The 26,140-nt window shown below is 38.1% G+C and overlaps 1 protein-coding gene across 4 annotated transcripts in view; it reads right to left on the bottom strand.

Annotated features, from left to right (window-relative positions):
* Ptbp2 (polypyrimidine tract binding protein 2) overlaps window positions 1-18,342 on the bottom strand; it is a 58,237-nt gene extending 39,895 nt beyond the window's left edge. The window contains exons 1-3 of one of the 4 annotated variants that reach the window (XM_055628169.1): window positions 18,182-18,342; window positions 16,474-16,504; window positions 1,416-1,491 (exon numbers count right to left, since the gene is read on the bottom strand). In XM_055628169.1, coding sequence (XP_055484144.1) covers window positions 1,416-1,491; window positions 16,474-16,504; window positions 18,182-18,189 — 115 coding nt within the window. In that variant the 5' untranslated portion in view covers window positions 18,190-18,342. The remainder of the gene's footprint in view (window positions 1-1,415; window positions 1,492-16,473; window positions 16,505-18,181) is intronic. The other 3 variants (XM_055628170.1, XM_055628171.1, XM_055628172.1) reach the window with 3 other exon arrangements.
* Window positions 18,343-26,140: the final 7,798 nt, after the last annotated feature.

Raw genomic sequence — 26,140 nt, forward strand, 5'->3', positions numbered from 1 at the left:
ATAGTCAAGACTACTACAGTTACTCATGAATAGCTCTAAATATTAACTTTTGAAACATTCCTAGTACCAATTACTATCTGTTATAAATAAAAAACCTGACAAATCAGAGTTGCAGACATCTGAACCTGTCTGTTTATCAGAATCATGGCCTTTGTTTTATAACTGTTATATAAAAAAAATAATATATACAAAATATTCAGCTTCACATCATCATGCTGCAGCTAGCATACACTTTACCATTTTTAGTTAACTGAAACACTAGGACTGTATATGTGCAAATCCAAGTGTAAATCAAAATAAAAAGTTAACTGAAAGAAATGTGTTCATCCTTTTGTGATCTTTATTAAAAAAAAATGGTTTCAGAAAATAGGTGTAAAATGTAGTTTTAAGAAAAAATAATCTAATTATAGCAATAATGATAATAATAAATACCCAAAACATAGTCTTATCAGTCATAAAACTAAAGTCTAGGATTACTATGTATTTCTTCTTCAGACATAAAAGATTAATTCAGACTTACCCAAGAAAAGCTCTAACTATGGAGATTAAATAAATATCTTAAATTTGTAAGTAGATAACAAAATGGAAATTCATTAAAATGTTATTAGAGCAATTAAGAATGAAACAACACAGAAGACAACTGTGTAGGTCAACTTTAGATTTTTATGTACATTATAGGCAATAGGGTTTGTGATATAAAATAACAATTAAAGATTGGTGACACATAAACACAAAAATTAAAAATATAAGAAAAGTGTAAAAACAAGTCATATGAGAACAGTTTATTATTTTTTTTAATTAAAAAGAAAGTTATTAAAACTGAGTTAGTCTGAGGTGCTGAGAGTCCCAACTATATGGGAGACTAACACAGAGAAACTAGTATGCCCAGCTGAGCCCAGGAGGTAAAGGCCAGCCTGGACAACAGTGAGCGACTATCAAAAAAAGAGAAAGAGAATGGAGAGAGTAAAGGGAGAAAAAGAAATTAAGGCTTTTGAAAGTATTAACTACAGGATCTAGGTAAGTATACAACCCAGATTTGATCATTGTAGTAATGTATATTTAGTAAAATGTCAAACTTTAACAAATGTCTAGAATTTCTTAGTCAATTATAAACGAAGAAAACAATTTTTTTAAAATAAAAAAACCATAGTTAAAAATAAAGGAAGGAAAACTGTAGGACTGGGGTACGACTCAGTGGCAGTGTATTTTGCTGGCATGTGTGAGAGCTTGACCTCAGTCCCTACATCATAGTAACAGCTAAGTAAACTGAATCAGACTTAGAAACACTACTTGCCCACAAGAATTACCAATTTCAGTTTTTAAAACAAAAGCTATTCTGACATAAATTATGCTTTAGCTTTAACATTCTGCCCTGGAAAATGGTAAATGAAGGCTGCTAAGACAGCAACACTTACCTGTAACTACCATGCCACTCATATTAGAGTTGGGACTACTAAGAACACTGCCTGAGAGTAGCTCGTCAGATCCTCTCTAGAAAAACAAAACAAATTACTATAAGACACTGTAATTAAAAGATACCAAAGTGTACCTCTTTCATTTCAAACTTTACAACTACTATACACGATTGAATTCCTAAAAGTGGTTCTCAACCTTCCTAATGCTGCGACCCTTTTAATATAGTTCTTCATGCTATGACCCCCAACCATTAAATTATTTCATTTTGCTACTGTTATGAAACCTAATATAAATATCTGATATGCAGGGTATACGATATTTGATCCCTGTGGGGCTTGCAACAATTCAAAAGTTGAGAACCTCTTGTCCTGAAACAAAAGATACTGTTACCCCTTTTTACTATCCTATCTTTACCAAGTTAAAATGTTCATTTACTTCTTTCAACCAAGTCCTAGGAAGAAAAAAAAAAAAAAAAAAAGTTCCATAATTGATTCTTTGAAAGGCAATACCTCAAATTTTTACAAAAAAAAAAAAAGGAGGAAGGGGGGGAGGCCAGCCTGTCACAAAAGCCTTATTTGAATCTTCTACTCTAATAGCTTTCTGTATTCAAATAAATCATTCAAATTTCAAAATAGGCAGCCTTGTCATTGACAGGTATAAAATAACAGCAACTAGAACACTGAAAATAAAACCAACATCTAAGGAATGAGAAATTTCATTGTGCAAAATTTTAATATATGAATGAATAAATAGAGGACAGACTGACTCATCTTAAAATTGTTTACGGAAAGGTTATAATGTCTTGCATGTTCACACCACTCAGTGATGTTTTTGAATTTTGGAAATATCTGTATGTTATGAAAATATACTTCACTAAATAACTATTTAAAGTGACTAAGTCGATTCTTCTGACTATTTTAAGAATGTGTACATTTTCCCAGCACTCGGGGAAGCAGATGCAGGCAGATCTCTGTAAGTTCTTGGCCAGCCTGGTCTACAAAGCAAGTCCAGACTAGCCAAAACAACACACACACACACACACACACACACACACACACAAAACCCGCTGTCTAGAAAAACAAACAAACAAAAAAAAACCACCACCAACAAAGAACATGTTTTTACATAGATGGACCAACAGTATTTAAAATAACTAAATAATAAATGATTTAATGAATTTAACAGAATAAAGCTGAACATAAAAATCTAGATAAAATAAAGTTGTGTATTATAAAATAGAAAAAGACAAGCAAAACCAAGTCACTGCACAAAAGTTGGCTTCCAACTATATGAGGGCGATTTCCTATAGTGAATAATATCAGCTCTTCACTAAATCATTTCATACCTGATTCTAAAAGTAAAAGGGTAGAGATGGGGAAAGAAGAGATCTTTAGTGCTTTATTTACCAGAACAAGCCAAACAACCCTTTAGAATGGCCAGTGTCTGGTGTCCAAACATCCAGCATCAAGCCTACACACAACCCAGCCTCCAAAAGTAAGCATGACATCTTTAAACTGCCTGCTTTCTTCTCCACCCTAGAAGATCATAAGTAACTACAAAGTAATGATCAGGAGATCCAGGTTCTAAGTTAAAGGGAAGCCTCTAACTGATTGCCTGCCACTGTGCCCAGCTCTAAGCCCTTTCCTTTAGTAAATTAACTGAACCCAAGAAAAAAGCTGTGGGAATCACATATTTAGAAGCAATGTGTAACAAGCAAGGGCTTCTGACAGGCATCCCAAAATGGAAAAAAATTTGAAGACTGGTACTCAACCAGAGAAATCTAAGGCTTTCTCTAGATATAATGTCAGAAGTTATTCATAGGACAACCAGTTGTTGTCTGTTTTTGAAGAATTAATTGTTTGCTGGTAGGAAAAAGTTTTTAAATCTTATGGGGTCAGGGAAGTCCTGTGTTGACTGCCACTGGATACAGGAAGTAAGTTTGTTTTACCAAACACATTCCAATAGGCTTTCACCAATCAATAGAAGAACCAGAGAAAAATTAAAATGTGTGAGGAACCAAGCACACACCTGCAATCCCAGCACTCAGGGAGAGAGAGGCAAGGCAGGCAGACTACTGTGAGTTCAAGGCCAGCATGTTCTACAAAGCAAGTCCAGGGCAGCCAAGGCTACATAGAGAAACCCTGTCCTGAAAACCCGACAGATAAGATAATATGTTAAAGGAATTAGTTCATCTAATTTTAACATACCAATAATGGAACATGCAGCCATATTAAAACACCATTAAAAGAAAACAAAAGGATATAGCTTTCAAGATACAGGGGTAAGCAAGAACTTTTAAACAGAATACCAACAATACAGGAACTAACTCTAAGTATCAAAAGATGGGACTGCATGAAAATTAAATTTCTGTACAGCAAAGAAAACAATCAGCAGGATTAACAGTCTACAAAATGGGAGAAAATATTTATCAGCTATGCTTCAGACAAAGGGCTGTATCTAGAATTTACTAAGAATTGTGGAAATTACATACCAAGGGAATAAAAAATAACAAAGAATGAACGGTGTTTTAAAAAAATTAAAAATGGCCAATAACTATTTTTAAAATCACTCAATATCCCTAGCCATCAGGGAAATGCAAATTAGAACTCCTTTGAGACTGTCTCACTCCAAAAAGAATAGGGTTCAACAAATCTCACACAAAATGGAGAGGTTGTGAAGGGGAAGTACTCCATTCACTGTTGATAGGGGTGCAAACTAATACAGCTGCTGTAGAAAACAGTTTGGAGATTTCTCAAAAACTTAAAAAACTACAATGACTCAACTATCTTACTCCTTGGCACATATACTAAGAACTCCATTCCCTTCTATAGAGATATCTGTATGTCATCATTACTGCTGCTTTGTTCACTATAATAAAGAATAGAAATTAACACAGCTGCCCATCATTCATGTATATGTATGTATGTATGTATGTATGTGTATGTATGTATATATATATATATATATATATATATATATATATATATATGAAGCTAAAAAATTGCAGGAAAATAGATGGATTTAAAATGTGTAGTATTAAGCAAGACCACACAATATCAGAATAAAAAAACCTGAATGTTCTCTTTCATATGTAAAATGTAGCCAATAATATATGCACATCTGTAAATAAATGTACATGTGGGTTAAGCAACACATTACAAAGAGAATAAAGGCTAAATATAAGGGGATGAGAAAACACTGAATTCAGGCAATGAGGAGGTAACTATGAACCTCATTATTTTTCTAATTCTGCCATAGATTTTTTTTTTCTTCCTAGTGGTGGATAAGCGCATGAAATATATCTGATGCTAAAAATGCAAAGGTCAATGTGAAGCTGCACAGTAAAAATAAAAACCAAGCCAGGTGCTGGTGACATATGCCTTTAATCCCAGCACTCAAGCAACAGGCATGCAGATCTCCAAGTTTGAGGACAGCCTGGTCAACAGAGTCCCAGTTCAGCCAGGGCTACACAGAGAAACACTGTCTCAAAAAACCAAATGAGAGAGAGAGAGAGAGAGAGAGAGAGAGAGAGAGAAGAGGAAGGAAGAAGGGAGGGAGGGAGATCAAAAACAATGTACACTAACTCAGGAAAAAAAATCGTAAAAAAACAAAACAAAAAAAAAAAAAAACCCACACCAGACTAGCAGAAATTAAGAAACTAAATAATTAAAGAAGTGGTAGTAAGTAAGAATTTGAAATGTAATGCTAATCTGATACTGTTGCAGTATATTTGTTCAGTATATCTGTTCACACTGTGAACTCCCAGTTTGTGTTGCTTCCTGGAAAAACCTGTTTCTACCTGTGGAGTGGCTCAGCCCTCACACACACCTTTAATCTAAGAGCTTTCTGCTTTAAATATTATAAACAGGATTAAATGAAGTCAACCACAGATCAAGAGGCAGAGCAAGCAACCAGTTGATAGGAAGTAAACACAGAAAAAAAAAAACAAAACAAAACAGAAAAACAGAGTAAGAGGAAGTCAGAACAGACAGAGAGATGCACAGGAAGTAGAAAGGAGATTCAGTTTGAGAAATTTTTGAAACTGCATGGAGAAGGAGGAATCCCTCTTGGGATATCAGCCGAGGAGGAAGGTCAGCTGGGTGCTTTCTCTGCCTCTCAGAGCTGGCAGGCTTTCACCCCAACATCTGGCTCCTGGGTCTTCATTGGTAAAATCCAACGACTGATATTGTGTTAACAACATTAAGTCAGGATGAAATTCTGGCACATAAATCACTGTTACCTGGTAAAATTTAACATAGCCAAGTCTCAGTATACACTCTCAAAAAAATGGTCCTACATATACCAGCACTGCTCAACCTTTAAAACCTTATCCAAATATCCACCAAATGAGATAATTTGAGCATTTTCAGAGAAGAGCTCTCCACAGTATTATGCAACTGCACATATAATTTGGGTAATTACTGAAATCATCACTGAATCAAAACAGAAGTCACAGCCATAGTCAGGTGTAGCGGCTCACACTGGTATTGCCAACACTGAGGGACTGATGCAGAAGGATTGCCACAGGTTGGAGGCTAACCTGGGCTACATAATGAGTTCCAAGCCAGCCTAGACTGCAGTGTAAGACCCTGCCCTCTCCCCACCCACAAGACAAATTATAGAAAACATTATTTGGATAACTATTTTCATAAAAGTTATTACATTTGTATGTGTGTGCCTATATGTACATATATGTATTTACACCCAAGTATCTGGGAGAAATTAGTTTTGAGATCCTCAGGCATATGAAAGTAAGTGAATGTTCATGCCCTGTGTATGACACAACATAATTGCTTATAACCTATACACATCTTCTAACACATACTAAGTCTCTAAATTACTTATATAATACAATATAAATGGCACACACAAAAAAAGCAGGTTTACTGAATTGTTTACAAGAAAAAGTCTTCACATATGCAACCAATTTGGAGGTACTATTTTCAATACACGGTTACCTGGATGCAGAATATAAGCCAATGTGCATGGAAGACCAAATGACTACATGCCTTTTTCATTTCACAACAAAATCATATTGAAAAGGAATTTTTAAAACATCCTCAGGACACACCTGTGTTAAGATACAGAGGGAGGTAAAAAGCATACATTCTATGCATATATATTAACATTCACATTTTACGTGGTAGAGAAGGTGTTAAAAAATATTGTTAGTAAATTAATTCAATTAAAGTTTCCAGGGAGAAAATGAGTAAGAATGAGGCACTTTAGTCATTCCAAATGAGCTATGTCTATGAAATAACATCTAAAACAAATGATGAGAGAAACAAATCAGAACAAACAACAATTAATATTGTAGATTAAGATATCACACACGGCCAGGAATAGGGATCAGCAGGTAAATTGGTATAAGCTTAACAAGAGTTCAGATCCCCGAACCCATGTATATAAAGGTGAATGTGGAGCCACTGATCTGTAATCCCTGTACTGCTACAGGAAGATGGAAGGAGACAAGAACTGTCCTGAAACTTCCAGACACCTAGGCTGAAGTTAATAGAGAGACACTGCCTCAACAAGGTGAAAGGTAATCTTATAGAAACTAAGACCACCAGTCCAGGGCCAGTACCACCTACCATGGGCTGGACTCTCCCATCAATCACTCATAAAGAAAATGCCTACAGCTGAATCTAATGGTGGCATATTTCTCAATTGAGGTTCCCTCCTTTAGGATGACTCTAGCTTGTGTCCAGTCATAAAACTATCCTGGACATATCACCTGGAGCTAAAGTTACCTGACATGAATTAATAAAGATGCCTGACATGAATTCTGGGAGCCAAACCTGGTTGTACTCTGGAAGGGTAGCAAGCATTCTTAACTGTTAAAATCTAGGCCCAAGACTTGCTTTCTAAACACCACACACACACACACACACACACACACACACACACACACACACGTACAATCTTAAGACAGAAATATATAAAGAAGGCATGGGCCATACTCTTTCTGGCCAGACAACCATGGCAGACACAGGAAAAGTTAAAAACAGGAGTCTCAAAACTCTATTTTATTCCTTCAAAACCATCCTAATATTTTCTCACTTATTTAAATGTCCATGAAATTCACTGTAATATGAATTCTACAATACATCCCATGTTTATCCAAGTACATTAAGATTTTTAATGAAAAGCACAGTGAAAATGAAAAATGCAATAAAATTCAACTCTTTTAACTAAATAAAATTTTAAAATAAAATTTAAATAACTGAATCAAAAAAGAAATCTAAACTTCAAACATGGACTTAAAAACATGAAGATCTTGGCACAGGAAGCATAAATCATAAGCTGAAAATCTATTTAATCTTCCTCATAGTAAAACAAATCCAAATTAATTCTGTATTTGAATACTTTCTCACCCACCAGACTAGCAACACTACCAACTTTTTCTTTTACTGAGACAGGGTCTCTCACTGGGGCTTAGGGCTTACCTACTTGTTCTACAACAGAGAAGCAGCAAGCCCTAGAGACCCTGTCTCCCCTCCTGCCCACTTGGGGGTATAGGTACGCACTACACAGTCTGTTCTTACTATGAGACACAGACATTTATATTCTGAATAACAAAAACAACCCCCACAAAGGCATTTAGAAATAGCTTGTAAAATTGTATTTGTATTACCCATTGTTCCAAAAATTTAATATTTAGCAGCTACTCTAAAGAATATACTAGAAATATAGTATACTAGAGATTTTTTCATACTGTCAAGAGCAGAGACAGTGAAAGAATACAGAAAGCATGTTTCCTTATTACAGCCATGCAGTGTCATCTAGGAAATATCTATCACTTAGTAAAATGTCAAGATATAAAACATTATGAACTAAATACTTTCTACCTATTGTGGGAAAAAATATAGAAATTTATACTTGAATGTAATGAAATGAGTTGGATAAACCAATCAACTAGTGAAAATACATCTATAAAGAGAATACAAAGCAGTGGGTCAGCTAAGGTTCTTTGAATGTAGGTTGTTTCAGGTCCTTTTATTTAATAAGTTTTAAAACTCAAATCTAAAAATGAAAACAAATCTACCATTAATTTGGTGATAAAACAGAGAGTAATTTCAATAAAGATTATACTATGCTTTTGTGACATATGCCCTAGAGACAAAACATGACTACATAAAACCATACAGTATATTGAATAATAACGGTGTATTAACAGTGCTTTTGGAAAACTTGTGTCTTTTAAAAAAGCTAGAGTTTTTTAAAGTGCTACATTAATACTAGCAAGCAAGATTGTTTCAGGGACAAGAGATATAAACATAAGAACAGGAGCCTCCAAAGATGGCCCAATGACTGAGCACTTGTTCTTGCAGAGGTCTGGGGTTTGATCCCTAGCACCCACATGTCAATTCACAACTGCCCGTAACTCCAGTTCTAGGATGCACATGATACAAATACATACATGTTAGCAAAGCACTCATACACATCAAATAAATAAAAACAGTATAACTTTAAATATGGATGAGAAATAAGAGCCAATAATCTATTTCTGTCAGAAAAAAAAAAAAAAAACACTGAAAGGACTCTGAAACAGTAACAATCTTAGCACAGTATCCTCATTACTGTGCTAAGGAACATTTCCTACACTTTGAGCACAGGGACTTTTGAAAAGCATGGCTGATTAATTTTAGAACAAAGATACTTCAACCACATATCAAAGTTACTGGTATTTGAAGTTCCACCTGCCCAAGATGTAATAAATATCAATTTAAAAAGAATATTCACTATAATAGATTAAATAGTAAATGTTAAAATGTATGATTTCAAAATGGTAGTAACAACTAAAAATGAACTCATACTAACTACACTGGAGGTTGATCATCAGAAAAATTGTGATGGGGGAGGGACTTATGAGACGCAACCCCTCCTTCCCCAAGGGAGTACTAGCAGTTAATGATTGCTAAGAGGGGGATACCATTTTCTTTAGTGGTATAGACATTGGTAAGCTGGCCATACTCCAATAAATAACCTCCCACCTAGGCGCATGCAAGCAATCCCAGTAAGATCAGTGTGTTATTAAAAAAGAAAAAAAAAAGATATAATAGTAGGAGGGGGATTCCTTGGGAAGGAGGGTTACAGCAAACGAGGGAGGAGAAAATGAAAGGAAAACAGGAATGAGAACAACCACAATTCATTACAGACATGAAACTATGAAAGAGTAAAAGTTATCCTGCTTCAGTTTTGAAAATGGTATGCGGCTACAATGTAAATAAGTAATTCATGAGCAAAGTTCTTAAAGGAGGACTTTATTATGAGGAATATATTATTTTCACAGTACCAATAAGACTACACAATCATTTGTTGCTAAAAGTAAATGATAGGCGCATTCTGTAATGAGTATGTCAAGCTGACATCTCACACTACTGATGAATGTTAATGTCACAAAATGAACCAAACATTCTGTTCCTCCTGAAATAATAAAACAGAAATGACACAGAGCATATCAAGATATTCTTGATTAAACCTATATGTGATCAAGTTTCATCGAATTTAGAAGTTCATAATTAATAAAGAAAATATGAGAAACATGAAATAAGGTATAATCAGAAGAATACTGAAGGGTGGAAATTGTACAGATGACCCAGTTTCTCTAACAATGAAATTACAAGGAACAGGGTATAGGAAATGAGTTTTATCGATAAAAATAAGTCTAAGACACATCAATCAACATGTTGGCTTTTCTTTGTTCCTAATGTAAAAGAAAAACTATCTGTGATATTAAGAGTTGTTTCAAATGTTACTGTATAAAAGTAGTGTCAATGTAATCAATAGATAATCATTAACTTTTGATGAATTTTTAATGAAAAATACAAAAAGAGCTCAAGATCAAGAAGACAAAAAATGGGTCTATTTGTCTGGCAAAGCTTTTTATAGCATTCTTTGGTTATAGGTGAAATGCACTAGAGCAGTAGTTCTCAGCCTGTGATGCCCAACCCCTTTGGGGGTCAAATGATACTTTCACAGGAGTCACATATCAAATCATGAATATCAGATATTTATGATTCATAACAGTAGCAAAATTACTGTTATAAAGTAGAAGCAAAATTAATTTTATGGTTGGGGGTTGCCACAACATGAGTAACTGTATTAAAGTTTGCAGTATTCGGTTAGAAGGTTGAGAACCACTACACAAGAAAATAAAGTTAGTGCTTTCACTTAAAAAGCACTTAAGCATAAAGTTGTCATGAGTTCGCCCTATAAATCTGTATTTTAATATGATAATATCACAAAGGATTACTGCTCAAATCACAGGACTCTTGAACGTATAGCTAAAATGTGAGATTTACCAAAATCAACTCTTTCCCAGTTACTGTGACAACTTCCAGGTACCTATGCTGTTTCCTATGTAAGTGTTTTCCTTTCAAAATCACTGACTCTCAAAACTAACCAACAGCTTTAAAACTATTAGCACATCCAAAAGTTTGAAATTACTTAGTATTTGTCAGAAGTTAAATCTTCGTTACAACTGCTAACTTTTCATGAACATTATACTCTTTTATGCGTTCTATGGTTTATTAAGTGGCAGAAAGAACCAGAAAAAGGCATACTGAATAAATAAGCCCATCCCCTGCCACCTCTGAAGAGGTGGCCCCATGATCTGTAAGAAAGCTGACAGAGCAAGCTATGGTAAACCAACACTCTGGTTAAAGCAGCATTCCTGAATGGTCTCTGCTTTAGTTCCTACCTTTAGCTCCTGTCCTGGCTTCCCTCAATGACAGACTGTAATCTGTAAGCCAAATAAACTCTTCCCCAAGACGCATTTCCAGTTATGGTGTTTATCATAGCAACAGAGAAGTAAATAAAACCACATAGCAGAAAAAGCCCATGCCTTTGACCCCCAGCACTTGGTGGGGAAAGAGGAGGAGCACAACTTAAGTTCTAAGCCAATCAAGTCTACACAATGAGTTCTGAGACAGGGCTACGTAGTGAGAACCTGTCTCAAAAAAGCAAAAGCAAAAAAAAAAAAAAAAAAGGAAAAACAAATTATCATGAGGAAAAAGCAGAAGAAAAATAAAAAAACAAAAAATTAACAAAATTTCATGAGACTGAAGTGAGAACATTAATAAAATCAACAAAACAAAAAATCAAAACAAAATATGAAAAATCAACAAGAAAGCAGAGCGCTCAAGTGACTACAGGTTCTAAACCATTGGAAGTATAACGGGGGAATGAGTGCAGTGACACACTTCAATTCAAGCTTCCAAGACACACAGATCTGTGACTTCAAGGCAGGCCTGGTCTAAGTAGTTTTAGGCCTGAAAAAAATAATAGTGATAGCCTACCTCACAAAGAAGAAAAACAATACAAATCATAATAGTGTATCATAAACAATGTCATGCAAATAAATTAACATTCTATGTAAGACCAAATTCTATATAATTCTATATAAGACCAAATTATGAAAGTCACCTAAGAAGAAGTAAGTAACCTGAATATCCCCACCCTCAGGATGTAGCTTAAACTTCCCCACAGACAAAACAAACCCAAGACCTAGAGTTTTCACTTTGTCATTCCCTCCTTAACTGAAGGTTTGTAGTACTTAAATTCCTGAGTAAGGAAGAATATTCACCTTGAATGGAAGAACAAAGTAACACTGCTGACCGTTTCCATCCAACTTAATACTTACAACAAGTTATAGACAAGAAAAACAACAAAAAGAAAAACAAAACAAAAAATAAAAAACAAACAAACAAAAAAACACATGGCAACCAAACAGGTGGATATCAGTGAAAACTGTTAGGAACTAAAACAAGCATCAAATTTACAAAATGCATTTGGGAAGAGTACAGAATACAACAATATGCAAACGTAATATTTCTAAACTCTTGTACCAAACAACTAAAGCTGAACTCTTAAAAACACTTTATAAGTACAGAAACTAGGAATACTTAGGGATAAATCCAACCCAAAACAAACAAAATATATTAAACTTTTACAGTGAAATCTTAATGAATAATGCAAAAATAAATAAATTTAAGGCCCATGTGAAGAGAAACTATTTTGTCATTGATAAAAAAAAAAATAAAATCAATATTAAGCTGTCAATTTTCCTCAATTTGCTTCACATATTCAAGCCAAGTCCAGTAAGATTCCAGCATGCTTTCTGTAACTCGGAAGGACCAAAACTCTGACAAAGTCGGTTAACCAAAGCAACCTGATTTCAAGAGTCAGTATGAAACTAGTGCTTAAAACAGTATGCTTTTGTCATCAGATAGATAATAATGGGTCAATAGGAATAAAATCATATATAGGCCAGTGTTTGTGTGTGCGCGTGTGTATGTTTTTGACGAAGCTACAAGGTTAATTAATGAAAACATTCCTTTTAGCAAACACTGCTGGAAAAACTGATGCCCACATCTGAAACAAGAATTTTTTTTTTTTTTTTTTTTTTTTTGGTTTTTCGAGACAGGGGTTCTCTTGTCTAGACCAGGCTGGCCTCGAACTCACAAAGATACACCTGCTCACAAAGATACACCTGCCTCTGCCTCCCAAGTGCTGGGATTACAGGAGTGTGGCACCACTGAGGAAGTAAGAATTTCCAATCCATGCTTTAGACTTTTTTAGAAGGATTAACTCAACCTCTGATTTATGGGACTCTTTACTTTTATCTCTCCTTTTCCTGCTTCTCATGTTGTAGGCTTCGTCTATTTCTTTCACCATCTTTCTCCCTTTCTATTTTCTTTTAGGTGATTGTGTGTATGTGTCTGTTTTTAATGTAACAAAACAAAGATACTGAAAATAATTGAATTCTAAATGCAGGAGAAACCTAAGTATTTAACTGAAATGAAAACGCTCAGAAAACAAGTCATTTTAGGTTAGGAAAGGCTTAGACAGGACAAACTGCACCATCCATAAAAGAAAAAGTTGGCCAACTAAAATGGAGTTTACCATTTTTTGAAGATCTTTTTGCCATTTTCAAAGGCAATGTGTAGAGAATGGAAGGTGATAGAAAATTTGTGCACGCTACTGATAAAGACACGTCCAGAATGAAGGCTGTCAAAACCCAAAAGTAAAACACTATCTTAAAAACATGAACAAAATGTCAATAAACAAGCTAGGTGTAATGGCTATTCTTAGTTGTCAAGCTGACTACACCTGGACTTAACCAAACTCCAAGATGCTGGGTATATCTGTAAGGGATTTTTCTTGATTAATTCATCAGAGGGTAAGAAGACCCACCCTAAATCCAGATCTTTTGAAGTCGGAAGGTGGCAGCCTACATGAAGGACATGGAAGAAAGAAGTTTTTGCTTCTGGACTGCCTGCCCTCATTCTCAAAGACAAGTTCATATATCCTGCTGAGGCATTACTTCACTGGATTTAAAGCCTGCTCCTTCAGGATTCCAACATACACACAAGACAGCTGAAACTGAAAGCCTCCTGGACTGAACTTGAATCCTTAGACTGTCCAGAAGATGGCCATTGTTTCACTGGCCGTCTGAACCACAGCTGTGGCAATCTGAATGAAAATGGCCCCACAGACTCATAGGGAAGGCCATTATTTGAAAAAATTCGGGTGTGCCCAGGGATGAACTTTGAGGTTTCAAGTATTCAAGCCAGGGCCAGTCTCTCTGTGTCTTTGACACTATCTCCTCTCCCAGTCTCTGTCTTTCTCTGCCCCCTCTCCCTCTCTCTGCTTCTTCTTCAGCACTATGTCTACCTGCCTGCCACTATGCAGGACTAAACCTTAGTCTGTAAGGCAGCCCCAATCAAATTTTCCTTTATAAGAGTTGTCTTGGTCACAGTGCATCTTCACAGCAATAGAAACTCTAAGACAACAGCCTATTAAGCTACTTAATAAATTCCTTTAATCCAAGCACTTTGGAGGCAGAGGCAGGCAGATCTCTAGCTGGAGGCAAACCTGCTCTATACAGTGAAATCTTGTCTCAAAAAAAAAAAAAAAAAAAGAGGAGGAAGAAGAGGTAGAACAACAGCTGACAAAAGGCACGCTGAAAATGTTTATAATAGATACCACGAAGAAATACAAATTAAAATCAGAATTAAAATATCACTTCACACCCACAGAACACTGAAGACGTCTCTGGAGGAACTGATATTTTCATACCCTGTTGGTACAAGATGGTACAGCCACTGTGGAAAAGAGGCTGCAGTTTCTCAATCAGTTAAACATATGCCTAACACAATTCAGCCATTCTTAACAATGGACCCCAAGAGAAATAAAAGCATATGTCTACACAAAAATGTAGAGAAATGTTCCTAGCAAGCCTCTACTACCCCCAAACACAAATGCCCACTACAAGTTTTTAATTACCATATAGCGTTATGCTACTAATACTCGCGTAAATAACTCGAAAACTTCGCTGAGTATGACAGAGCAGAAGCCCTCCCATTCCATTTAATTAACATTCTAAAAATACAAGTAAATCTAGTGACAGCAGGGCACTGGCTTCTGGGGGAAAGAAACACAGAAGGGGGCAAGACAGCATTTCTAGGAGTAACAAGTTCTACCTCGATTGCAGCAGTGGCTTCACAAGTGTGTATATTCAAAACACTCCATAATTTAAATACAGGCAATTAAATTCATATATTAAAATAAACATTTGAAAAGGTCAAGATTGGGTCAGAATACAATGGATGTGTACAAAAATAAGACAAGTGGGTTAATATGTAAATCAGTAATTTTCTAAAATGTGAAAATTTAAAAAACACCTACACAAGCAGAAATGCATGCTACATTTTCAATTATTTTAAACATGCGTATAATATTTTTCTTAAAATTATTTTACTTTTACAAAAGTTTAAGTGTTCATACATAATTCTGACACCAACAAAAGTGTTTAACCAATATTCTAGAAAGTGATATAAAATTAATTTAAACTTTGCACCTTTATATTAAATAACTTTTTAAAATTGGTAGTATATATTTTTGTACAATTTAATCGTTTCTCCTTAAACAATACAGAATGCTAGTAATGCCAACAAATCCTTCCCAGGCAATTTAGTTGAATTCTCCTCCCTTTTTTCCTGACTACTCAGGAAGTTTAGTGAGCAAACTTTACTTATCTGCTAGTAATAGAACACAGACTTATTAACTCATTCTTACAGAGTACCTTGTATCATTTATTCTTTTTAGAATAAACAAAATAAATCTATTTGCAGAATATCTACCACCATCAACACATTTTGTACTCTTGAACTATTTATTTCCTGACTCCAAAGCTCTTAACTATCTCAACTTGGAAAATGACTGTCAATAAAACTAAATGTTCTATACATTATGAAGTTCAAGAAAGAACATAATATTAAAGCACAGACATCTAGTTCATTATTAGAAAGAAAACATGTTAACAACTCCTAACCCTTCCTAAAGATTAAACAACCATGAACATAATTTTTTTAAGATCCAAGAAAAATACTGGTGGTCAATTTCACTAATACAGTAATACTAACAGTTCTCCCAAGGGTATTTATATTTGAGGGGTCTTATATTTATACTTATAATTATGGTTGAGGAAACAGGAGAAATCTCCTTATTACAGGCTTGGGCATAAGCTAAAAGACAAGAAATATGCCCTAACAGAGCAGACAGGCTTGCAACCAAAAATCTGTAATACACCAAGATATTCAAAGATCTATGCCTTCAAGGAAGTGCCAGATGGTGAGTATGGAGTCAACTGTGAAGGCTGAGCAGTTTTCCTACCCAAGAAGTGAGCGAAAACCTACTCCAAACAAAACAGCTCTTTATTGACTCAAGCTGAAAGTACTTAAACAACTTTCTTCTTTGGTATTTCCAATGTGATTCATTCCTAACACACACATTTCACTTTAATCAGAGTCACACTGTCTTGAACTTACAAAGTTAACACTATTTAAGGAATTTTTAAAAATCAGCTTATTATCAAAGCCCACAGTCATTAACACTATCCAACTGTATAGTTGTTATAGATTCTGACTTTACAAATTAAAGGAAATATTTTATGCTTGGGTTTTGTTGTCAAGGCTAACTGAAATTTTCCACTCTTGATAGTATTCAACATTCCTAATTTTCATTTTACTTTCAAACAAAAAAATCTCCTACCTTCACACCAACAGCAACCTCAGTGACAATTCTGTAAAGGAAAAAAAAAAAAAAAACAATAGTGTCAACCTCTTATTCCTCTTATGATCACTGCTTAACTTCAAAATTTATAAGATTGTTCATAAATTCTACAGACACTGGCAATGCAGTTAGAAAAACAAATACACAGATGCTCACTGATACTTTTTTAAAAACTATTATTTACTTGGATTTAAAAAAAAAAAAAACTTTGAAACACAACATGTTTGTCAGTTTAAAGAAACGTTCAAGAACCTTTAACAGCAAGATGAAAATCCAGAACACTAAGCCATTCCTACAGTGCCTGTATACTCACATTACCAACAGAACTCAAGTTCTTTGGTAATCTAGAGAGAATCTGGGAATTGGAAAACATGAAATTTCTGCTCAAGTTGTGCCAACAATTGTCTGGAGGGAATTCCGAACATGTCTGAATCTACATTTCATGTGGAAAATAATATCCCAATAAGATACTTTGTGGCAATGATTTCTAAGGTCTGTTAACTTTTCATTATCTCTTACAAACATCAAATAACTCTAGACTGATCACCAACTTAAACTCGGCCTTTACTTTTAGATTCTTCAAATACTAACACTCATTTTAATAAATGTTCATGTTAAATGAATCTTTTAATCCCCCTTCCCTTACAAGGGCTGTAAGCAGTGTCCTATTTTTAACCAGAACTGTAACCCCTTCTCTGAACAATGAGTTGAACTGAGTCATTTGAGATGTGGAGTTAACAGGGGCGCTACATTGGTCCTCATCTTTTCTCCCAGCTCTCCTCCAACTCAGCATCCTATCTTCCTGACCAGGCTCTCAAAGATGCAACTTGACTCTGTCCCATGTTTGCTTGGGCTTTTTTGTTTTCAGTTGTGTTTTTTTCTCCACTAGAAGAAAAGTAGGGGAAGGGGGGGGGGGAGACAGACTCGTGTGGATTATCTGCTCTTGTCTCTGCCATGCATGGCTTGGTGGCCTCTGCCCATGTGACTGATGCTGCCTCAAACACTTCACGGCGTTTTGTTTTGTTTATGGTTTAATTCCCGGGCCCTCTGGGCCAAGCCTTGAATTTTTTTGTTGTACAGGCATTTCCGTGGCCTCCCGCCCCCGCTCCCAGACTCGGATGAAAACAAAGGAGTGTGACATGTGCCCTCCTCTCTCCCGCCGCCACGCGCCCTCCCCTTCCCCGCGGCTCCCACTCGGCGATCCCGCCGCGGTGCTTCGGGAGAGGCCGGGGACGGCGGGCCTCGGGCCTCCGCACAGGCCTCCCCGGGCTCGGCCCGCCCGTTCGCGCCCGCGCCGGAGCCGCCGCCGCCGCGGGGTTCGGGTCCCCCCGCGGCGCCGACATGGCTCCCGAGGGGGCAGGGCCGCAGCGGGCTTCCCGCCCCGGCCCCCGCCGCCCGGCCCCGCCGAGTCCCCACAGCAGCCCCGAGGCCTCCCCGGCCTCCCAGCCCCGGCTTGCGGTTCGCGCCGCTCGCCGGAGCGGCTAGGGGAGCCCGGGGAGGGGTGTGTGTGTGTGTATGTGTGTGTGTGTGTGTGTGTGTGTGTGTGGATGGGGCGGGGGGTTGGGTAACGGCGGCGCGGCCTGGGAGGGGCCGCCCGAGCGCGGCTCCCCGACCCGACCCCGACCCCGGCCGCGGTCCCGCGGGCCTCCTCTCCGTCCCCCATCTCCTCCCGGGCTCCGGCGCCTACCCGTCCATTGCCGAACCGGACAAAGCTTCGCTCCCAAGAACCGAGCCACGCAGCCAGCGAGCCACACAAGCGGCGAGAAAATGGCGGCCAGGGCCCGACGGAAATTGCCGAAGGTGGCGGAGCGCACGGGGCAGCGCGCGGCGGCGGAAAGAGCCGAGCGCGCGGGCGCCCGGCGGCGGGAGACGAGCGGCTGGGCACAGGGACCGGGGGAGTGGGCGCCTCCGCCGTTGGCTGCCTCCGCCTGCCCGCGCGCTTGCTCCCGCCCTCTGCGACGCGCCTGCTGCAGTGGCGGGCTGGGCGTCCCGGGTTCCCTTCCGTGGGCGGTGTAAGTGGGACGGCCTCCAGCCTGCACCCTGTATGCCTCGGGCTGGCCCGGGCTGCAGGATTGCTCTCAGGGAGCTTGCACTTTTCCCTCCAACCCCAAGATGGATTACCTCCTTCCACAAAGGCCAATCCCAGCCCCAGCCAGGTGACCCTGCACCGGCTCAGCCCTAGAGAAAATCCTTTATGACTGCATCCTACACCGTGTTTACAAACTGTCCATCCTCAAAAGGCTTACCCTGCTGAACGAGTTCCATCGCCTAGTAAAAAAAACAGTACTTCCTAAACAAGGAGAGCACGTCTGATTGGAGTTTGCTTCCGAACCTGGAATCAATCAGGCCAAGTGGAAGGAAAAAAAAAAAGATTCGCATTTTGGTTAGTAATTATTGTGCACCTGTTTTTTTTACACAAACACACAACATATTCCCAGTTCCCTACATGAGAATAGTTACTCGCTGAGCAAGGTGCCAGAAAGTGTATGCTCCAACTTTTGGGGATGTGGAAAAGTGAGGATGGGAGTGAAGACAGTTGAGTTAGCATTGGTTAGAGAGAATGTTAAAATGGCCTAGACAAAGTCACTCTTTTTTTCCATAGTACTCAAGGTCTTAATATCATAGTATGGGGTATATATGGGGTTTTGCTATTATGTATTTGTGTAATAGCGTTAACCAGGTTTGGTTTTGGAAAATGTTCGCTGGATGACACTAGTGCCAGCACCCTCCTTCACTCTGTAGTACCTCCTCCCACACTCACCAACTGTGTTTCTCCAGGTGTTTCCAATGCCTCCGCTAGATCTGCCCATGACACCTTCAGGAAAGCCTCTTGCCCTCGCCAGCTGGAATTTCGATTCACCGAAGGGTAGATTGTACAACATTTTTAAGTGATTAGTCAGAACCTGGCCCCAGCTACTCCAGAGGATGATGTCAGCCTGGGCAACTTCGGGAGACCTTATTTCAAAAGCAAGCACACACACAGAGAGAAAGAGCTGCTATAAGAACGTTTCAAAGCTACCACCCGGTCGAGTATTCTTGATTTGCCTCAGGGACTGTCAATTCTTTTTAAAAATCTAATTTCCTATAACGCCTCTCTTTTGTCTACCCTATTGACTTATGATACATAAAGAACCAATTGTCATTTCCATTAATAATAGTTTCTCATGTGTTGTGGTTTTGTTCTCATAGTTTCTCTCAACAATTAAATCTGTATGCTCCCAAAGGGAGGAAGGAATACCCTCTCTATTTCATTCATGCTCTATATTTCTCACATTGGCGCAATCAACATTGACTAATTGGGTCTTCCTTTATCTCGGAAACACAAACTGTGAAAAGAGGAACAGAATTTCTCCTATCAAATGTCAGGTGGTCACTGAAATATATTCTTTATTTTTCCTCCCAATTAAGTATAAAAGGAAAAACATACAACATAGTCAACATGTTGGCTTATTTAAGTTCACACTCTGTAGAAAATATTTCAGGTAGCTCACAAGTCAAGACACATGAAGTACTAGATTTTAAAAAGTAGTGAAGAAATAAGAGTATAGGATATAATGTAAGTTGGCTCCCTTGGGCATCTACTGGAGGTTTCAGTTTCATCCATGTGTTCAGGGGTAAACCATGGCTAGGAAATATTAACTGTAAGATCTAGAAATAAACAATTTATAAGTCTTAAATTATGTATCATTCTGAATACAGCGTAATGAAATCTTCTCTACGCCTCTCTGTCCAATCAGCACATGAGTCATTCCTATGTTTAGTGTATCAAGGCTGAATATGCTATCTTCCACTTAGTTTTTTCATTAGACAGATATCTCTCCTTAGTTTGTGTCATGTTATCTCCGGGTTTGTGTGTGCAAGAGTTCCTTATTTTACGCAACAGTGGTCCAAAACACAAGCGTAGTGGTTATGCTAATTCATATATGCCAAGAAGTTGTAAAGTGCTTCCTTGGAAATGCAACGAGATATTTTAACACATTCCCAAGGCTTTCCTTAGCATGTTTTTACAGTCACTCCATTTTTATTAGTTATTGTGAATCTCTGGTTGTGGCTAATATACTAGTAATGTGAGGTTAACTTAGCATAGGTTGTATAAAGAAGATGCTTGTACAGGTCTGTACAATAGAAGTTGGGGCCAGGTTCTGACTAATCACTTAAAAATGGTGTACAATCTATCCTTTGGTGAAGTGAAATTCCAACTATCAGGGGCAAGAGGTTTTCCCGACAGTGTCATGGGCAGATCTAGAGGAGGCATTGGGAACACCTGGAGAAACGCAGTTGGTGAGTGTGGGAGGAGGTACTACAGAGTGAAGGAGGGTGCTGGCATCCAGCGAACATTTTCCAAAACCAAACTTGGTTAAGGCTATTATACAAATACATAATAGCAAAACCCCATATATACCCCATATTAAGACCTTCAGTTCTGCACATAGCAGCTCAGTATCCAAGTGGGTAACTTAGTAAGGGGAGTAGGGACTGTCTCTGACATGAACTCAGTGGCAGACTCTTTGATCACCTCCCCCTAAGGGGGGAACAGCCTTACCAGGCCACCTAGGAAGATAATGCAGCCAGTCCTGATGAAACTGATAGGCTAGGTTCAGAGGGAAGAGGAGGAGGATCTCCCCTATCAGTGGACTGGGGGAGGGGCATGGGAGGAGATGTGGTGAGGAGGGAGGGATTGGGAGAGGATGAGGGAGGAGTCTACAGCTGGGCTACAAAATGAATAAATTGTAAAATAAATTAATTAAAAGATAAATTGGTTCAATGAAAAAAAAAGACCTTGGGTTCTATGGAAAAAAAAAAGAGTGACTTTGTCTAGGCCATTTTGACATTTTCATTCTCTCTAACCAATGCTAACTCACTTGTCCTCACTCTCATGCTCATTTTTCCATATCCCCAAATGTTAGAGTATACAAATGCTTTCTGCCACCTCACTTGTTTGTGCCCCCCCCCATTTTAAACAGATGCATAAAATAACACACATAGAGTCTGGTATCGTCTTCAATTGTAGGTACTTGGTGGTGAGATAAGACCGTATTCCCTGTGTGAATCACAAAAACATACATGAAAGCCTGGCTTCACATTTGAGATGTTCCATTTATTAGCTATGTGACACTGAACATGTTCATCAAAACCCAGGGATGAAGGATGAAAAGATTAAAAGTGATGTCATCATCCTAGACAGTTATGAAGTCAAATGACTTGACTGGCTGCAGTAAATGCTTCACAAAGGGTGCTACTCACACCCTGATTGTTGTTCGGTGATGGTGGTAGTGGTGGTGGTGGTGATGATGATGGTAGTGGTGGTGGTGGTGGTGGCTTTTGTTCTTGTTGATAATATTATCACTGGTATGATTCTTTGTAGAAAGAGCAGGGCTTTTGAAACTTTCCATAGCCCAATATCCACATATAGATATACCTGTACAGAGATTCTTCACGAAGATCAGTGGTGAAATCAGATTGGCACGTGTAGGAATGAACAAACCAGGGAAAAGGTCACAGGTAAACTTGTAATATCCCACCCATATCTCAGTCTGTGTGGTTTTATGGGCTAACCATTGGCTAGATTATTAATCTCAACAGTAGAGGATGGCGGCCTTTGTAATCGCTGACAAGATTCAATCCATGTTAATGGACTCCTAACAGAATAAGGCAATAAAAAGTGAAGTGGCTGGACAGTATTATTTTCATACCCATATCTTCTTTCAGTATAATGATTGTTCTTTCTCATCTGAATGGTAAATGTTTTGACCTTTTACGGAGATTTTTCACTTATGTGAACAATGATTAAATCTAAATTTCAGCATAGCCTAAGCCAAAATGAGGTCTAATATTGATACAATAAAAATAGGAAATAGGACCATGTTCAAAACATGAGAATTTTATTCTTAGCCCCGCCACGGTCTGCTTAGAGTACTGAAAAGTATCATTTAACTTTTTCAGCATGACAAGAGAAAAGAATAAACATACCAATTAGATAATATTTTATTTTTGAATAGCTATGAACTCAAAGTAGAAAGAAAGGAAATTCAAAAGCTATAAAAGCACAAGCAAACACCCTGGAAGAGGAAAACAGAGACAGAAGGCAGATACCGGGTCGCTGAGCCCTGGGAATGGGGATATAAAACAGATGTAAGTAGGCATAAAGTTTCTTTCCAAGATAAAAGAAATGATCCCAAACTGCAATGTTGTAAGGGTTGTACAGTTTTCCAAATATACTCCCACACAATTGAAACCTGATGCTCATGACTTCTGGAGCATGTGAACTATGTACCAATAAATCTATTACAAGAAGAACACATATGTTACAGGAACCTGTCCCCCAGGATGAGTTTCACATTCCTTAGCCACCCAGCTTGCTGCTTTGTCACATATATTTTTCAGACACATTCTAACACCTGTATTGACATTGTGATGGTTGATTTAACTGTCGACTTGACACAGTCTAGAACCATCTGGGAAGAGAGTCTCAGCGAGGGACTGTCTGTAGCAAGCTGGCTTGTGAGCATGTCTGTGGGGGACTGACTCCATCACATTAATTGAGTGGGAAGATGCAGCCCACTGTGGGACCTGGGGTTAGGTCCTAGAGTGTAGAGAGAGTGAGCTGAGTAGTGGATTTATATGTTTTCATTCTCTCTCTGCTCTGACAGTGGATGTAACTATCTCCTTCAAATTCATGTTCCCTTGATTTCCCACCAATGACAGATTGTGCAGTGGTCTGAATGAGAATAGCTCCCAGAGGCTCATGTATGTAAAATTATAGATATGGGATCTTAAATAATGACACAGAAACTTATTGCATTAATTAGTAAGCCTCAAGCACTATAATGTGGGCAGATATTCGTGTATTTGGATCCAGCAAAGCTTCCCTGGCCTACTTTCCAGCCATATGCCCTGTTACCTACCAACTTCTTGATTTGGCTGTTCCTGCTTCATCTGTGTCTTCAAGGAGACTCTCTCATGGTGAACTATCTTGGGGACCTTCTCCTCAATTTTCTTCCTTTCTATCTCCCCCTCTTGGAATTGCAAGCCCTGCCTCAACTCTCCTGTCCAGCTACAGGCTGTTCAACTCTTTATTGACCTATCAGTGATGGTGGAGAACAGTTTTACACAACATTGAGACAGGAGATGCTTCCATAATAATGACACTGCCCACAACCCAGTCTGTAGCCAGATATCTGGGTACAGAAATCAGCATCTGAATAAACAGCACCCAAGACCACCCCTCAACACATATATTTGAATACTTGTTCCCCAACTAGTAGACTTTTGGGGAAGGATAAGAAGGTAAGGACTTGTTGGAGGAAAGGTATCATTGGAGGTGAGCTTTGAGTCCCTGTCTTACTCTCTGCCTACTGTTTGTGAATAAGTTCTCAGCTACTGCTGCCTGCCTGTCTGCCTCTATACTCCCCCACCATGATGGTCATGGGCTTACCCTCTTGAAAGTCTAAGCAAGGCAATAATTAAATGCTTCTTTTTATAAGTCGTCCTGGTCATGGTATCTCTTCACAGCAATAGAATAGTGATGAAGAGTGTCACCTGGAATAGTAAAAGGAATAAACCCTTCCTCCCCAAAAGCTGCTTCTGTATTTTATTACAGCAACTGGAACCTAAACTAGGACAAAAATATTTGTTTGTTTGTTTGTTTTTACACAAAGGTGATAATCGCTATTTATCTGGTATTATTTTGCATCTTAAAAATATGTATCTTCATTATCTAAAAGATAAAAATACACATTGCAGAGTTAAGAACTGTCTTGATCTTTCTAGATGGCTATGTATTCCACCAAGTAAATCATACTTTATTTAACTAGTCATAGTAATTAGTCCTTAGGTGGCCTTTATGTTAATTTTGTGAACAGTTTTGCAATTAATTTCATTGTTTCTAAGTCACATTTCATGCCTGAATACATCTGGCTATGTGACTGCTATAAATAAAAGAACTAGGTAAAGTATTTTTTGTTTTTCTTTTTTTTAATTTTTAAGGATGCTACCAAATTGCCCTACATGAGACTTAAGACCTTGGGGGAAAATTACCTGTTGCTGTTGTAATTAAGTACTTGTCAGAGACCAACAAGAAATGGCTCAGCAGGTAAAGGTGTTTGCCATCAAGTCTGACAACTCACATGAGCCAGCTGGCCCTCATTATTGAAAAAGAGACCCAACTCCTACAAGTTGTTAGATGGTCATGGCATGTGTAGATACAGTCACACACACACACACACACACACACACACACACACACACACCAAGTAAATAAATAGACATGCATTTTAAAAAAAATGTAAAAAAAAAAAAAAAGTAAAAAACCAACAATCAAATAAGAAAATGAGCAAAGCACTTGAATAGGTAATTTAAACTTTACACACACACACACAATAAGCAAAAATGTTCTCATCCTCACTTAACAAAGTCCAGAGAATGTTGTTCGAGGGTGCTTTGTTTTAAGTCCTCAAAACAGACACGCACAAAACTGAATCCTAAGGAAAAAGAGTCTCTTACGTGCCATCACACGTAAAGTCAGAACGAAACTCCTTCTGGGCTGATGAACTGGCTGGACAGTTAAAAGCTCAGCCTGCCCCATTCCTTCAGAGAACATGAATTTGCTTCCCAGTACCCATGTCCAGTGGCTCATAACTGCCTGTAACTCCAGTTTCAGGGAATCTGACACCGCTGGCCTCCGAGGGAATCTGAAATCACCTGCAAATTCTTCCACACCCCCACGTAGACATAAATTAAATAAAAATCTTTTAAACATTCTTCTAGATGCCCTAAAGGTAAAACCAAAACAAACAAAAAAACTCTTTCCTAGACACTTAGATCTTTTGTGAAGATGTGTCTTTGATACTCAGAAAGAAGGAAATGCAGATTCCTGAGAACCTGAAATCCCATATGTGGCCTAGGAGGATATCAAATGTGAGAGACGCCACTGGCCCTAGCTATAAACCAGGCCCTATGTTCCTGTGGAGCCAGAGAGCAAAAGCTACAGGAAGAGAGGCTCCAGAAAAAATATAGAACATACAGGCATTCATTAAATAGAGATCACTAAAAGGAGAATTGTGGTTCTCAACAAGCTTAGGAAAAGAAGCAAAACTACATGGAATTTTTAAAAGTTTAAATTGTTTTTATTTAGCCTGTGTTGTGTGTGTCTATTAGAACTTGTACCACAACACAAGTATGGAGGTTGGAGGGACTGAGGATCAACTTAGGTCATCAGGCTCAGGGATAAGTGCCTCTACGAGCTGAGCCATCTTTCAGACACCAGACTTAAAAAAAAAAAATCCAGATTAACTAAAAATTTAATGAAATATCATCATACTCAAAATCATGATTGGGAAATAATTGTGTAGGGAATAGTAGAGAAGTGTGTGTGTGTGTGTGTGGACATGTGTGTGCACATGTCCACTCCAGGGTATTAGGGTTAAAAGTTGCATCTTCCAAAGAGGGAAGTTCACAGGTAGTTTGTAGGCAATTCATGGCTGAGAAAATGGTAGATGAGCATGGACTAGGAGAGTCAGGGAAATATGAAAAGTTTGAAAGTAGTCACTTCTGTCTGGGTGATGCAACTTGGAGATGAGGAAGGGTGTAGTTTGGGTTCGCTTTATTTCCTGACAGATCATCCATAACTATTTGCTTTCAAAGCTAC

Source organism: Psammomys obesus, unplaced genomic scaffold, assembly GCF_907164565.1.
Source record: "Psammomys obesus unplaced genomic scaffold, mPsaObe1.curated_primary_1811, whole genome shotgun sequence".
Classification (NCBI taxonomy): domain Eukaryota; kingdom Metazoa; phylum Chordata; class Mammalia; order Rodentia; family Muridae; genus Psammomys; species Psammomys obesus.